At 41.8% G+C, this 17,008-nt stretch overlaps 1 protein-coding gene across 3 annotated transcripts in view; it reads right to left on the reverse strand.

Annotated features, from left to right (window-relative positions):
* Positions 1-1,475: 1,475 nt before the first annotated feature.
* Positions 1,476-17,008, reverse strand: part of LOC106588166 (myocardial zonula adherens protein) — a 37,148-nt gene continuing 21,615 nt past the window's right edge. The window contains exons 2-11 of one of the 3 annotated variants that reach the window (XM_045709684.2): positions 14,669-14,746; positions 14,485-14,582; positions 14,306-14,390; positions 13,988-14,050; positions 11,267-11,362; positions 7,304-7,414; positions 5,337-5,560; positions 4,901-5,006; positions 4,449-4,532; positions 1,476-4,339 (exon numbers count right to left, since the gene is read on the reverse strand). In XM_045709684.2, the coding sequence (XP_045565640.1) occupies positions 4,235-4,339; positions 4,449-4,532; positions 4,901-5,006; positions 5,337-5,560; positions 7,304-7,414; positions 11,267-11,362; positions 13,988-14,050; positions 14,306-14,338 (822 nt within the window). In that variant the 5' untranslated portion in view covers positions 14,339-14,390; positions 14,485-14,582; positions 14,669-14,746 and the 3' untranslated portion in view covers positions 1,476-4,234. Of the gene's footprint in view, positions 4,340-4,448; positions 4,533-4,900; positions 5,007-5,336; positions 5,561-7,303; positions 7,415-11,266; positions 11,363-13,987; positions 14,051-14,305; positions 14,404-14,484; positions 14,583-14,668; positions 14,747-17,008 lie in introns of all 3 variants that reach the window. The other 2 variants (XM_014176881.3, XM_045709683.2) reach the window with 2 other exon arrangements.

A 17,008-nucleotide genomic window follows, 5' to 3' on the forward strand; every position in this document is an offset into this window, starting at 1 on the left:
ACAGGCTGATCCAACTTTGATGTAATGTCCTTAAAACAAGTCAAAATGAGGCTCAGTAGTGTGTGTGGCCTCCACGTGCCTGTATGACCTCCCTACAATGCCTGGGCATGCTTCTGATGAGGTGGCGGATGGTCTCCCGGATGGTCTCCTGAGGGATCTCCTCCCAGACTTGGACTAAAGCATCCGGAAACTCCTGGACAGTCTGTGGTGCAACGTGGCGTTGGTGGATGGAGCGAGACATGATGTCCCAGATGTGCTCAATTGGATTCAGGTCTGGGGAACGGGCGGGCCAGTCCATAGCATCAATGCCTTCCTCTTGCAGGAACTGCTGACACACTCCAGCCACATGAGGTCTAGCATTGTCTTGCATTAGGAGGAACCCAGGGCCAACCGCACCAGCATATGGTCTCACAAGGGGTCTGAGGATCTCATCTCGGTACCTAATGGCAGTCAGGCTACCTCTGGCGAGCACATGGAGGGCTGTGCGGCCCCCCAAAGAAATGCCACCCCACACCATGACTTACCCACCGCCAAACCGGTCATGCTGGAGGATGTTGCAGGCAGCAGAACGTTCTCCACGGCGTCTCCAGACTCTGTCACATGTGCTCAGTGTGAACCTGCTTCATCTGTGAAGAGCACAGGGCGCCAGTGGCGAATTTGCCAATCTTGGTGTTCTCTGGCAAATGCCAAATGTCCTGCACGGTGTTGGGCTGTAAGCACAACCCCCACCTGTGGATGCCGGGCCCTCATACCACCCTCATGGAGTCTGTTTCTGACCGTTTGAGCAGACACATGCACATTTGTGGCCTGCTGGAGGTCATTTTGCAGGGCTCTGGCAGTGCTCCTCCTGCTCCTCCTTGCACAAAGGCGGAGGTAGCGGTCCTACTGCTGGGTTGTTGCCCTCCTACGGCCTCCTCCACGTCTCCTGATGTACTGGCCTGTCTCCTGGTAGCGCCTCCATGCTCTGGACACTACGCTGACAGATACAGCAAACCTTCTTGCCACAGCTCGCATTGATGTGCCATCCTGGATGATCTGCACTACCTGAGCCACTTGTGTGGGTTGTAGACTCCGTCTAATGCTACCTCTAGAGTGAAAGTATCGCCAGCATTCAAAAGTGACCAAAACATCAGCCAGGAAGCATAAGAACTGAGAAGTGGGCTGTGGTCACCACCTGCCGAACCACTCCTTTATTGGAGGTGTCTTGCTAATTGCCTATAATTTCCACCTGTTGTCTATTCCATTTGCACAACAGCATGTGACATTTATTGTCAATCAGTGTTGCTTCCTAAGTGGACAGTTTGATTTCACAGAAGTGTGATTGACTTGGAGTTACATTGTGTTGTTTAAGTGTTCCCTTTATTTTTTTGAGCAGTGTATATATATATATATATATATATACACATACATATATATATATATATATATACATATATATATATATATATACACATACATATATATACACAACATATATACACACACATATACATATATATATATACACACACATATACATATACATATATATATATACACACACACATATACATACATATACACACACATATATATATATATATATATATACACACACACACAACCGTTCAAAAGTTTGGGGTCACTTCGAAATGTTCTTGTTTTTGAAAGAAAAGCTAATTTTTTGCCCATTAAAATAACATCAAATTGGTCAGAAATACAGTGTAGACATTGTTAATGTTGAAAATGACTATTGTAGCTGGAAACTGATGATTTTTTATGGAGTATCTACATAGGCGTACAGAGGCCCATTATCAGCAACCATTACTCCTGTGTTCCAATGTCACGTTGTGTTAGCTAATCCAAGTTTATAATTTTGAAAGGCTAATTGATCATTAGAAAACCTTTTTGCAATTATGTTAACACAGCTGAAAACTGTTGTTCTGATTAAAGAAGCAATAAAACGGTCCTCTTTAGACTAGTTGAGTATCTGGAGCATCAGCATTTACGGGTTCGAATACAGGCTCAAAATGGCCAGAAAATAACTTTTTTCTGAAAGTCGGTCTTTTCTTGTTCTGAGAAATTAAGGCTCTTCAGTGCTAGAAGTTGCCAAGAAACTGAAGATCTCATACAACGCTGTGTACTATTCCCTTCACAGAACAGTGCAAACTAGCTCTAACCAGAATAGAAAGAGGAGTGGGAGGCCCTGGTGTACAACTGAGCAAGAGGACAAGTACATTAGAGTGTCTAGTTTGTGAAACAGACACCTCACAAGTCCTCAACTGGCAGCTTCATTAAATAGTACCTGCAAAACACCAGTCTCAACGTCAACAGTGAAGAGGTTATTTTATTGGCCAGTCTGAGATATGGCTTTTTCTTTGCAACTGCCTAGAATGCCAGTATTGTACTTGTCCTCTTGCTCAGTTGTGTACGGGGGTCTCCCACTCCTCTTTCTATTCTATTTTAAATGGACAAAAAATGTGCTTCTTTCAAAAACAAGGACATTTCTAAGTGACCACAAACCTTTGAACGGTAGTGTATACAGTTGAAGTCGGAAGTTTACATACACCTTAGCCAAATATATTTCAACTCAGTTTTTCACAAGTCCTGACATTTAATCCTAGTAAAAATCCCTGTCTTAGGTAAGTTAGGATCACCACTTTATTTTAAGAATGTGAAATGTCAGAATAATAGTAGAGAATGATTTATTTCAGCTTTTATTTCTTTCATCCTATTCCCAGTGGGCGAGAAGTTTACATACACTCAATTAGTATTTGGTAGCATTGCCTTTAAATTGTTTAACTTGGGTCAAACGTTTCGGGTAGCCTTCCACAAGCTTCCCACAATAAGTTGGGTGAATTCTGGCCCATTCTTCCTGACAGAGCTGGTGTAACTGAATCAGGTTTGTAGGCCTCCTTGCTCGCACACGCTTTTTCAGTTCTGCCTAAGGATGAACCAGACTTGTGGAGGTCTACAATTTTTTTGCCAAACAGTTCTATTTTTGTTTCATCAGACCAGAGGACATTTCTCAAAAAAGTACGATCTTTGTCCCCATGTGCAGTTGCAAACCGTAGTCTGGCTTTTTTAATGGCGGTTTTGGAGCAGTGGCTTCTTCCTTGCTGAGCGGCTTTTCAGGTTATGTCGATATAGGACTCGTTTTACTGTGGATATAGATACTTTTGTACCCGTTTCCTCCAGCATCTTCACAAGGTCCTTTGCTGTTGTTTTGGAATTGATTTGCACTTTTCGCACCAAAGTATGTTAATCTCTAGGAGACAGAACACGTCTCCTTCCTGAGCGGTATGACGGCTGCGTGGTCCCATGGTGTTTATACTTGTGTACTATTGTTTGTACAGATGAACGTGATACCTTCAGGTGTTTGGAAATTGCTCCCAAGGATGAACCAGACTTGTGGAGGTCTACAATTCTTTTTCTTAAGTCTTGGCTGATTTCTTTTGATTTTCCCATGATGTCAAGCAAAGAGGCACTGAGTTTGAAGGTAGTCCTTGAAATACATCCACAGGTACATCTCCAATTGACTCAAATGATGTAAATTAGCCTATCAGAAGCTTCTAAAGCCATGACATCATTTTCTGGAATTTTCCAAGCTGTTTAAAGGCACAGTCAACTTAGTGTATGTAAACTTCTGACCCACTGGAATTGTGATACAATGAATTCTAAGTGAAATAATCTGTCTTTAAACAATTGTTGGAAAAATGATTTGTGTCATGCACAAAGTATATGTCCTAACCGAATTGCCAAAACTATAATTTGTTAACAAGAAATTTGTGGAGTGATTGAAAAACGAGTTTTAATGACTCCAACCTAAAGTGTATGTAAACTTCCGACTTCAACTGTATATACACACACACACCAACCAGCTGTCTCTCTCATTTTATCACTTCCTCTATCCATCTCTCTTGATCTTTATCTCCCTCTGCTCAGGACTTGATCTCGATGACTCCGATTAAAGGAAGTGACTTATTTCCGTGCATTGATGAAGGTGGGCAAAAGAACAGAAATATACCAACTACCTTGGCCCTCATTTCTATCCTGGAACATTATACTGTGTTGCTGCTGTGTTGTTCATGAAGATAACCACACATTGACTGAATTGATTTTTGTGTAAATATATCTATATATTTTTTGACTCAATGAAAAATCTCCATTACAATAGCTTTTTAGTCCTGGAATAGGTTTAATCTGTGTCCGGGAAACCGGCCCTATAGAGATAAGAGACAGGAAGGTGTTGTTGTCACCTGTAGATCATCTGGGGATTGGGTTTGCATTCTTTGGTGGGCAGAGAAGCAGGCTTCTGACCCTCCAGGAAGTACTCTATCTGGTCACGCATCTCTGTGTTCTGGAGAGGAGAGGGGTCAAAGGTCATTCAGACAGAGAGGGACCTAACACAGGGACCCCTATCCCTCAAACACACACACCACAACACAAATAGCTGTATGAGTACTGACCTCAGCTTCTAGAAAAGCCACCTTCTCCTCTAGATCCCGGATCACTCTCTCTCTCTCCTGTATTACTGTCCGTGAGTTCTGCAGCTGTAACACACACAAAACAAATACACTTCGACACTACAGAGGAAAACCAACATTTACTCTAACTTCCACAGAAGAGGATGCTTCATCACTTATTCATGATGAGTGTTCTCTTTCAGCAAACATTTTAGCTTGGCTTACAGTAACTCCCCTATTGCCTTTACAAACCAAAGCAATTAGGAACCCTCTAATCCCTCCTTTTCAATATAATTTCCCCATTGATGGCTGTTACACATGCAGGGTTTGTGTGTGTTTGTGTATGAGTGTGTGTGTATGTGCTTGTATGTGAATGTACGCTCCGTGCACATCCATCTGTGTGTATCTGCTGCATGTGTACGTGCGTCCATGCATCCACATGTGTGTGTTCTCACCTGTTCGATCATGTGGCGGACCTTCCTCTGCTGGCTCTTCAGCATGTCGTCCAGGTGATGGATTTTCTCCTTCAGGACAGCCAGCTCCTTCTCCAGCTCCTCAGTTCTGACAACACACACCACAACCCACTGGTTACATAAGCATAATTACCATAATATTTACACTATATATAAACTTGGCATATTTATGGGTCCAAAGTTTAAAGAGAGTATACAGTATCCTTTTAAGTATCTTGGATAAATATGGCAATTCATAAACGATGTAGTCTATACAGTAGCAACGTCTGCTGCTGAGGACTGTAATGTTTGTATAGCATCCTCATATACAACTCATGTAGAGTAGTGTAGGAGTTGTATATGAGATACTATGTGAAGACAATCTACGTTTCAGTTTTATGACTGATTTGTAGTCGTTATGGTGACAGAGCCTCTTCACCTCTGCTTTTTCTCCTGCACCCCCTCCTTGGCTGCTCTCAGCTGCAGCAGTTCAGCCTCACTGGCGGCTATTTTGCCCCTCAGTACAGCACCCTCCAGCTCCATGCCCCCCAGCAGCCTCTGCAACTCCTCCACCCTCTGACTTCGCTCCCCCGCCTCCCCCTCCACCCACTGCAGGTGCTTCGACTGCTCGTCCAGGCGCCGGCTGAACTCATCGCTTTCATCCTGCAGGGGGAGCCAGAGAAGTAAAGTTCCCAATTACATCTAGTTACAGTAATGGTCAGGAAATAGTTAAAATGTGTTACATGATCAGTGGATATTCAATTGTGGACTGGGATGGCTTAAATGCACATATCAATACTAATATCAATGATGGATAACTGAGCCTTCAGTCTTTAGGGGTCAACAGTAATACTTCTAGGTTATTCTTATCAATAGTACCAGTCAATCGACAGTACCAGTCAAAAGTTTGGACACACCTACCCATTCAAGGGTTTTTCTTTATTTTTTACTATTTCTACATTGTATAATAATAGTGAAGACATCAAAACTATGAAATAACAAATATGGCATCAAGTAGTAACCAAAAAAGTGTTAAACAAATCAAAATATATTTTACATTTTAGATTATTCAGTTGCCACCCTTTGCCTTGATGACAGCTTTGCACACTCTTGGCATTCTTTCAACCAGCCTCACCTAGGATGTTTTTCCAACAGTCTTGAAGGAGTTCCCACATATGCTGAGCACTTGTTGGCTGCTTTTCCTTTACTCTGCGGTCCAACTCATGCCAAACCATCTCAATTGGGTTGAGGGCGTGTGATTGTGGAGGCCAGGTCATCTGATTTCAGCACTCCATCACTCTCCTTCTTGGTTAAATAGCCCTAAACACAGCCTGGAGATGTGTTGGGTCATTGTCCTGTTGAAAAACAAATGATAGTCCCACTAAGCTCAAACCAGATGGGGTGGCGTATTGCTGCTGTGGTAGCCATGCTGGTTAAGTATGCCTTGAATTCTAAATAAAGCACAGACAGTGTCACCAGCAAAGCACCCCCACACCATCACACCTCCTCCTCCATACTTCACGGTGGGAGCCACACATGCGCAGATCATCCGTTCACCTACTCTGCGCCTCACAAAGACACGGCAGTTGGAACCAAAAAGCTCAAATTTTGACTCATCAGACCAAAGGACAGATTTCCACCGGTCTAATGTCCATTGCTCGTATTTTTTGGCCCAAGCAAATCTCTTCTTCTTATTTGTGTCCTTTAGTAGTGGTTTCTTTGCAGCAATTCGACCATGATGGCCTGATTCACACAGTCTCCTCTGAACAGTTGATGTTGAGATGTGTCTGTTACTTGAAATCTGTGAAGCATTTATTTGTGCTGCAAATTCTGAGGCTGGTAACTCTAATGAACTTATCCTCTGCAGCAGAGGTAACGCTGGGTCTTCCTTTCCTGTGGCGGCCCTCATAAGAGCCAGTTTCATCATAGCGTTTGATGGTTTTTGCAACTGCACTTGAAGAAACTTTCAAAGTTCTTGAAATTTTCCCAAATTGACTGACCTTCATGTTTTAAAGTAATGATGGACTGTCGTTTCTCTTTGCTTATTTGAACTGTTCTTGCCATAATATTGACTTGGTCTTTTACCAAATAGGGCTATCTTCTGTATACCACCCCTACCTTGTCACAACACAACTGATTGGCTCAAACACATTAACAATTAAAGAAATTCTATAAATGCATTACAGGTGACTACCTCATGAAGCTGGTTGAGAGAAGAATCTCAAATATAAAATATATTTTGATTTGTTTAACACTTTTTTGCCGGTTACTAAATTATTCCATGTGTTATTTCATAGTTTTGATGTCTTCACTATTATTCTACATTGTAGAAAATAGTAAAAATAAAGAAAAACCTTCAAATGAGTAGGTGTGTCCAAACTTTTGAGAATCTATCCATACACTGACCTGCATTCTATCTCTCTCCTCCTGGTGTCTCTTCTCTGACTCCTTCAGCTGGGCATACAGGCGCTTGCTCACGTCCCTGTACTTTGCACTGTCCTCTGAATTCTCCCTGATCTTTAAGAGAGAGACATAGATTAGGCTAAGTACAAGCTCAATGAACTTGAACACAGAGTAAACACAAACATATGTGCATAGGAAGAGTGCTAGGTGCTGACATTCCATTTGCATACCATTTCCGTATTTGCCTGAGGTAAGAGGCCACCTAAATGGGTTGGTGTGTCAGGTAAATGTCAGGTGTCTGCCAGCTAAACACACTGGTTTTCCCATTAAAATACCACACCATGTATTGTGTTCCCTAACATTAACACAGTTTAGAATGGCTAGAATGGCTAAAAAGGCCAAAAAGATCATCAAGGCCACTGCCTGTTCATCCCACTATCATCCAGAAGGCGAGGTCAGTACAGATGCATCAAAGCTGGGACCCAGAGACTGAAAAACAGCTTGTATCTCAAGGGATTCAGACTGTTAACCAGCCATCACTAGCACATTAGAGGCTGCTGCCCATAGGCATAGACTAGAAATCACTGGCCACTTTAAGGAATGGAACACTAGTCACTTTAATAATGTTTACATACTACGGTATCTCATTCACATAATATTGTTTACATATCTTGCATTACTCATCTCATATGTATATACTGTATTCTATAGTATTCTACTGTATCTTAGTACGTTCCGCTCTGACATCGCTCGTCCTTATGTATATAGTCTTAATTAATTCCTACTTAGATTTGAGTGTATTGGGTATATGTTGTGTAATTTGTTAGATATTACTTGTTAGATATTACTGCACTAGCAATAACATCTGCTAATCACGTGTATGTGACCAATAAAATGTGATTTGATTTGAACGGAAGGCATCGTAACAAGACTCTAACCAAAGGACAGGTCATAGAATACAGTCACTGTCCAGACATACAGTACATTCCCTTAGAATGTATTGTTATTCCTACTAGTGCTGAGAGAAACTTCATGAACTCTTCAGCATTTTCTGTATTTCTGCATAGATTTGACATAACGTGATCAGCTCTTTATCTATGTCCTAATAATAAATCAATGCAAATAATCTGGGTAGCCATTTGATTAGCTGTTCAGAAGTCTTGACAATTTTTAGGGCCTTCCTCTGACACCGCCTGATATAGAGGTCCTGGATGGCAGGAAGCCTGGCCCCAGTGATGTACTGGGCTGTACGCACTACCCTCTGTAGTGTCTTGCGGTCGGAGGCCAAGCAGTTGCCATACCAGGCAGTGATGCAACCCGTCAGGATGCTCTCGATGGTGCAGCTGTAAAACCTTTTGAGTATCTGAGGACCCATGCCAAATCTCCTGAGGGGCAATAGGTTTTGTAGTGCCCTCTTCACGACTGTCTTGGTGTGCTTGGACCATGTTAGCTTGTTGGTGATGTGGACGCCAAGGAACTTGAAGATCTCAACCTGCTCCACTACAGCCCCATCGATAAGAATGGGTGCATACTCAGTCCTTTTCCTGTAGTCCACAATCATCTCCTTTGTCTTGATCACGTTGAGGGAGAGGTTATTGTCCTTGTACCACATGGTCAGGTCTCTGACCTCCCTATAGGCTGTCTCATCGTTGTCATCTGTTGTGTCATCAGCAAACTTAATGATGGTGTTGGAGTAGTTTGCAAGCCTTGCCACATTCGAACGAGCATCGGAGCCGGTGTAGTATGATTCGATCTTAGTCCTGTATTGACGCTTTGCCTGTTTGATGGTTCGTCAGGAGGGCATAGCGGGATTTCTTATAAGCTTCCGGGTTAGAGTCCCACTCCTTGAAAGCGGCAGCTCTACCCTTTAGCTCAGTGCGAATGTTGCCTGTAATCCATGGCTTCTGGTTGGGGTATGTACATACAGTCACTGTTGGGATGACATCCTCGATGCACTTATTGATAAAGCCAGTGACTGATGTGGTGTATTCCTCAATGCCATCAGAAGAATCCCAGAACATATTCTAGTCTGTGCAAGCAAAACAGTCCTGTAGTTTTTCATCTGCTTCATCTGACCACTTTGTTATAGGCCGAGTCACTGGTGCTTCCTGCTTTAATTTTAGCATGTAAGCAGGAATCAGGAGGATAGAATTATGGTCAGATTTGCCAAATGGAGGGCGAAGGAGACCTTTGTACACGTCTCTGTGTGTGGAATAAAGGTGGTCTAGAATTGTTTTCCCTCTGGTTCCACATTTAACATGCTGATAGAAATGAGGTAAAACTAATTTAAGTTTCCTTGCATTAAAGTCCCTGGCCACTAGGAGCACCGCCTCTGGATGAGCATTTTTTGGTTTGCATATGGTGGTATATACAGCTCATTGAGTGCGGTTTTAGTGCCAGCATCGGTCTGTGGTGGCATGTAGATATATACAAAAATACAGATGAAAACTCTCTAGGTAGATAGTGTGGTCTACAGCTTATCATGAGATACTCTACCTCAGGCGAGCAAAACCTTGAGACTTCCTTTGATGTCGTGCACCAGCTGTTGTTTACATATATGCATATGCCCCTGCCCCGTATCTTACCAGAGGCTGCTGTTCTATCCTGCCGATAGAGTGTATAACCCGCCAGCTGTATGTTCTTAATGTCGTAGTTCAGCCACAACTCAGTGAAACATAAGATATTACAGTTTTTAATGTCCCGTTGGTAAGATATGCGTGCTTTCAGTTCGTCCCATTTATTTTCCAGCGATTGAACGTTAGCTAGCAGGACGGAAGGGAAAGGCAGACTAGCCACTCATCGCCTGATCCTCAAAATAGCATGGTTGGTTAAGAGCTGCTAAGATATAGTGAACCTGATTAAATTACTTTTATATTTCTTTATTGAGCAAATTGATCCATCATTAAATTTCTTTGTTGGAAAAAGTATGTGAACCTCTAGATTAATGAGCTCAATAAAGTAATCAAAATTTTTGTATTTGGTCCCATATTCCTTGCATGCAATGACTACATCAAGCTTGTAACTCTGTTGTATGCATTTGCAGTTTTTTTTTGTGTGTTTTGGGTTATGTTTTTCCCAACCTGAACTGAATGGTGAATAATGTCTTGTGACATTTTGGAGTCAGTTTTAATGTAAGTAAGAATAGAAGATGTTTCTGAACACTACTACAACAAAACATGTTAACATGTTAACATGCTGTCTTACAATAAAAGTGACTCCAAAATGGCACAAGACATTATTCACCATTCAGTTCCGGTATTGGGCAAAACATACTGTAACCCCCAAATGCAAATGCCTGCAACGGGTTTGTAGAGTTACAAGCTTCATGTAGTCATTGAATGCAAGGAATATGGAACCAAATACTAAACTTTTGATTACTTTAATACACTTAATTGAGCTCATTAATCCAGAGGTTCACATACTTTTGCAGGCAAAGAAGTTAAATGTTGGATCAATTAAAAAGTACAGTTGTTTTTTGTGTAATTTGTTTAAATCAGGTTAACTTGATCTATTATTTAGACTAGGTCAAATCTATGCAGAAATACAGTAAACCGCTAAAGGGTTTACAGACGTTCTCTCACCACTGTAGGTAATGGCTGTCTGGTGTCCTTTTACAGGACGCTATGTTGTGATGCACTGAAATTTGATATGTTGTTAGAGCGTGTGTGTGTGTGTGTGTGTGTATTGTGTGTGAGGTCTATATCACTATACTTTTAAAATGGAGACCAGCAGCCATTTAAAAAAACAGAGGGATGTGGTTTGTGAAAATGTATGTTTTTAGAAGTATTTTATAGTTTGAATATAAATGTAATTTTCAGTTCATATTCAAATTCCTATTCAAATCGTCTCCACAGTAGTTAAATACTTTCTTTCTATAAAGCACTAATGTGGAACTGATGCAAACAAAACAAAATATTTAAGAGAACAAAAGTTTGAGTAAATGTTGATATGCAAATAAGGTCTTACATTTGTTTCTGACTCAGTCCCAACAATTTTACAATTGGGGACAATTGCTGGGTTGGTAGGCAGGGTGACACTGACTTTGTGACCATTGGCTGGAAACTGAAGGAGAGAGCAGGGGTTAGTGGAGTTATTTCATCAGTATTTGTATCTATTTGTTTGTATTTGAGTATTAGAAAGTATAAGAATTAGTTAAATAGCTACAGTGCCTTCAGAAATTATATATATTTTTCCCACATGTTGTTGTGTTACAGCCCGAGTTTAAAATTGATTAAATTAAGATTTTGTGTCACTGGCCTACACACTATACCTCATAATGTCAAAGTGTAATTATGTTTTTAGAAATGTATTCAAATTAATAAAACATGAAAAGATGAATTGTCTTGAGCCAATAAGTATTGAAGCCCTTTGTTATGACAAGCCTAAATAAGGTCAGGAGTAAACATGTGCTTAATAAGTCACATAATAAGATGCATGGACTCTGTGTGCAATAAGTGTAAGGGTTGACTTTGGAGACAGGAAGCAAGTGCAGGGAGTGAACATTTTATGGAAAACGGACATCAAACAAAACAAGAACAGCATCTGGACAGGGGAACAAAACGTCATTACGACAATAATGCTGACACGGGAACAAAACTGAGGAACAGACAGATATAGAGGGGGTAATCAGCAACGTGAAGGAGTCCAGGTGAGTCCAGTGATGATGGTGACAGGTGAAGGGCAGCCTGGCACTCTTGAGCGCCAGAGGGGAAGTGGGAGCAGGTGTGACAGTACCCCCCTTCTAGGGGCACCACCTGGCGTCCCACCTGCGTGAGCCTGATGGGCCGGCCGAGGCATGTGCGCTGGACTAGTCGGTTGAGGCGTAGAAGCCCGATGAGCCGGCTGAGGCGTGAAAGCCTGACGATCCCACTGAGGCGTGGGAGCCTGACGAGCTGGCTGAGGCGTAGGAGCCCGACGAGCTGGCTGAGGCATGACGTGGGATGGGAGCCTGCCGAGCCAACCGAGGCAAGGAAACCTCTAAGGCATGGAAGCCCGCATAGCCAGCTGAGGGACCCCCAGTTCCATCAGCGGCGGCACCCGGACCCAACATCACCACCAAAAACAAAAAACAAGAACTCCCTGATGCTTCAAATAGTGGTGTCAGCATTCTGTAAGGACCGACGCTGGAGACGAGAAGCAAGTACAGGGAGTGAACATTTAATGGAAAAAGGACTTCAAACAAAACAAAAACAGCATCTGGACGGGGGGGGGGGGGGGGAACAAAACGACATTACGACAATAATGCTGACACGGGGAACAAAACTGAGGAACAGACAGATATAGAGAGGGCAATCAACAACGTGACGAAGTCCAAGTGAGTCCAATGAGTGCTGATGCGTGTAATAATGGTGACAGGTGTGTGTAATAAAAGGCAGCCTGGCGCCTTCGAGCACCAGAGAGGGGAAGCAGGAGCAGGCATGACAATAATAGGGTTTAACATCATTTTTGAATAACTACCTCATCTCTGTACCCCACGCATGCAATTATCTCTTAGGTCCCTCAGTCAAGCGGTACATTTCAAACACAGATTGAATTACAAAGACCAGGTAGGTTTTTTCCAATGCCTCGCAAAGAACGGCACCTATTGGTAGATGAGTAAATAAAATAAAAAGCAGACATTGAATATCCCTTTGAGCATGGTGAAGTTATTATGCTTTGGATAATGTGTCAGTACACCCAGTCACTACACAGATACATGCACCCTTCCTAATTCAGTGGCATGAGAGGAAGTAAACCGCTCAGGGATTTCACCATGAAGTCAATGGTGACATTAAAACAATTACAGAGTTCAATGGCTGTGATAGGAGAAAACTGATGATGGATCAACAACATTGTAGTTACTCCACAATACTAACCTAACTGACAGAGTGAAAAGAAGGAAGCCTGTACATAATATAAATATTTGAAAACATGTGTCCTGTTTGCAACAAGGCACTAAAGTAATCGTTCAAAAAATGTGCCGAAATGTTATGTTTGGGGCAAATCCAATACAACATATTACTGAGTACCACTCACCATATTTTCAAGCATAGTGGTGACTGCATCATGTTATGGGTATTCTTATAGTCGTTAAGAACTGGGGAGTTTTTCAGAATGAAAATAAATGGAATGGAGCAAAATCTTAGAGGAAAATCTGGTTCAGTCTGCTTTCCACCAGACACTGGGAGATGAATTCACCTTTCAGCAGGTCAATAACCTAAAACCCAAATATACACTGGAATTGCTTACCAAGACAACTTTGAACATTCCTGAGTGTCCTAGTTATAGTTTTGAATTAAATCGGCTTGAAAATCTGTGGAAAGACTTGTAAATGGCTGTCTAGCAATGATCAACAACCAACTTGACAGAGCTTGATACATTTTTTAAAGAATAATGTACAAATATTGTACAATCCAGGTGTGCAAAGCTCTTAGAGACTTACCCAGAAAGACTCACAGCTGTAATCGCTGCCAAGGATGATTCTAACATGTATTGACTCAGGGGTGTGAATACTTATGTAAATGAGATAATTCTGTATTTAATTTTCAATACATTTGCAAACATTTTATAAAAACATGTTTTCACTTTGCCATTATGAGGTATTATGTGTAGATGGGTGACAAAAAATGTAATTCATTTTGAATTCAGGCTGTAACAACAAAATGTGGAATAGTCAAGGGGTATGAATACCTCCTGAAGGCATTGTACCTTGTTGTTATTATTCTGTCTGGAGGCCATCTGTTCCCTTAAGGTCTTCAGACAGTACCGAACCTAAAGAGAGACAATACATAACACACATTATACATTTTATTTCCACTACACCAGCATGCACGCACACACACACACACACACACACACACACACCAGAAGGACTTTACATCAACAACACACACCCTTCCTCTGTACACCCAATCCACCCATTAATTTCCGTCCTTCAACAGAACCCCACCCACTGTGAATTGTTGAGTCATTCTCCCATATTGCTGGTACAGAGAAAACTAAATCAAGATGGCAGCACTCACTGACCTCCTGTATCTGAGACACCTCATCTGTCAGCATCTTGACACTCTGCTGGTGTTCTCCTTCTCTGTTTGTGGGACTCGAGGTACACCTGTACAATAGAGCTGGGGTATTCTGTTAGTCAAGGAAAGCGTTGAAATCACATACACACCAATGCACACAGGCTTAAACTTGCTCATACACACCTTAAGGACCTCTACTTTCTCTTCCCGAAGGTGGGATCAGATTTAGCCTCTGGCTAGTCTGGTATTCACTGGTTGACTGGTATTCACTGTGGCTGTGACTGTGAGAAATAGAGTACGAATACAATACAATATAATCCTGATTATTATTTAGTAATAGTGAGAATAAAAATAATGATCAATGTACCTTGTCAATGAACTGTTCTGATGACTGGGTTGACTGATTCTGTGCTTGTAGAGTGAGTCTGAGCAGCCTGCACCCAATCTGAAATCAGAGGCAAGAGGACTAAGCACCCCTCTGTCTCTGTATATATCTGATGTTGTCTTGTCAAAAAGATTATGACATTATTAACGCCAGTAGCAAACCATTTCATATTTAGCTTACGTTGATTGGATTAAATTGTTTTTGGTGTCTTTTAGTTGTCACTGTATTAGACTAAGAATTGGTGATTGGATGATGTTGAAGTTGAAATGGTGCTGGTTCCATTTGGGACGCAGACACTGACTGCCTGTTGTTTCCACCGCACCGCACCAGTCCAACTAAGTACTGTAGGTCCTTAAATAGCAACACATTCCACATTAGGGGTGGCTGTCACTTCACAATTGTGTCCTGTCCCCTTGGCAATACCAGCAAAATGTTGACAGCATAGCAATATATACTGTTAATAGGCTATTTGTTCTCTACAGTATGGACTGAATATGAAAACGTGTACCGTAATTTCCGGACTATTAAACGCACCTGAATATAAGCCGCATTCACTGAATTTTTGAACATAAATAAGCCGCGCATGTCTATAAGCCGCAGGTGCCTACCGGTACATTGAAACAAATGAACTTTACACAGGCTTTAACGAAACACGGCTTGTAACAAAAATAAATAGGCTTTAACGAAACACGGCTTGTAACAAAAATAAATAAGCTTTAACGAAACACGGCTTGTAACAAAAAATACAAAATTAGCAGTAAACAGTAGCCTACCAAGAAAGTCATTGGTCACTATCTTCCTCCTCCTGTGCACTGAAATCATCTCCTTCGGTGTCGGAGTTGAATAGCCTCAGAATTGCTTCATCCGATATTGGATCATTTTCATTGTCGCTCTCGTCACTTTCATCCGGAGGCAAATCCCCCACTGAGCCCTCTTCAACACGCAGCAGTCCAGCCTTTCGAATCCCGTTGATGATAGTGAATTTTTTGACAATGCTCCACGCTGTCAGGACTCACAAATTTGAAAGCGGGAAAAATCCATATATTAGCCGCGTCATTGTTTAAGCCGCGAAGTTCAAAGCGTGGGAAAAAAGTTGCGGCTTATAGTCCGGAATTTACGGTACTTTATCATAAATAAGGCATAGATTTCAATGTGGTCAAAATACCTGTTATTCTAGTAAATCTTTATTTATGACATACAATATGTGAATTAACTCAGGTGATCCTCCTTATATTATTTACAATTAAAATGGACAATGCTTAAGTTATTGAAAAATAATGGTTGAGTAACAATGGTATATTCTGGAATCATCCCACTGGCCAAAGACTGGTCGAATCAACGTATCAAGGCACAAGGTGAGACCCAGATGCAGACACTGGAGGCAGATGGTTGCAGTCTTACAATGTTTAATAATCCAAAGGGGTAGGCAAGAGAATGGTCGTGGACAGGTAAAAAGGTCAAAACCAGATCAGAGTTCAGGAGGTACAGAGTGGCAGACAGGCTCGTGGTCAAGGCAGGCAGAATGGTCAGGCAGGCGGGTACAGAGTCCAGAAACAGGCAAGGGTCAAAACCAGGAGGACAAGAAAAAGGAGAATAGCAAAAAGGTGTACGGGAAAAACACGCTGGTTGACTTGACTAAACATTCAAGACGAACTGGCACAGAGAGACAGGATAATAAGCGACACCTGGAGGGGCTGGAGACAATCACAGGAACAGGTGAAACAGATCAGGGCGTGACACAACGTTGTTAACACGTAATTTCAACCAAAAAATCTATGTGATAACGTTGAAACAATGTGGAAAAAGTTGAAAATGTGGATTTGCAAAAAGTCATCAACGTAAGGGGATTTAGTATTTTTCCCCCAAACCTTTAACCTAAATCCAATGACATGGTGACATTTTTGTTGATTTCTTGTTGAATTCACGTTAGTTGGAAACTCAACTAAAACTAGATGTTGAACTGATGTCTGTGCCCAGTGGGATAATTTCAGTCTCCCGAGTGGTGCAACGGTCTAAGGCACTGCATCTCAGTGCAAGAGGTGTCACTGCAGTCCCTGGTTTGAATCCAGGCTGCATCACATCTGGCTGTGATTGGGAGTCCCATAGGGCGGCGCACAATTGTCCCAGCGTCGTCACGGTTTGACCGGGGTAGGCCATCACTGTAAAGAAGAATTTGTTCTTAACTGACTTGCCTAGTTAAATAAAGGTTAAATAAAAAAGGAGTCTCATCAAATGAGTTTTAAACACTTAAACTTCGAATTTTTGATGTTTGAAATAATGTCTTTCTATGGTCTTAAACATGTGTCATTTAATTGTCATGAG

The sequence above is a fragment of the Salmo salar genome, chromosome 27, assembly GCF_965601325.2.
Source record: "Salmo salar chromosome 27, fSalSal1, whole genome shotgun sequence".
Taxonomy (NCBI): Eukaryota; Metazoa; Chordata; class Actinopteri; order Salmoniformes; family Salmonidae; genus Salmo; species Salmo salar.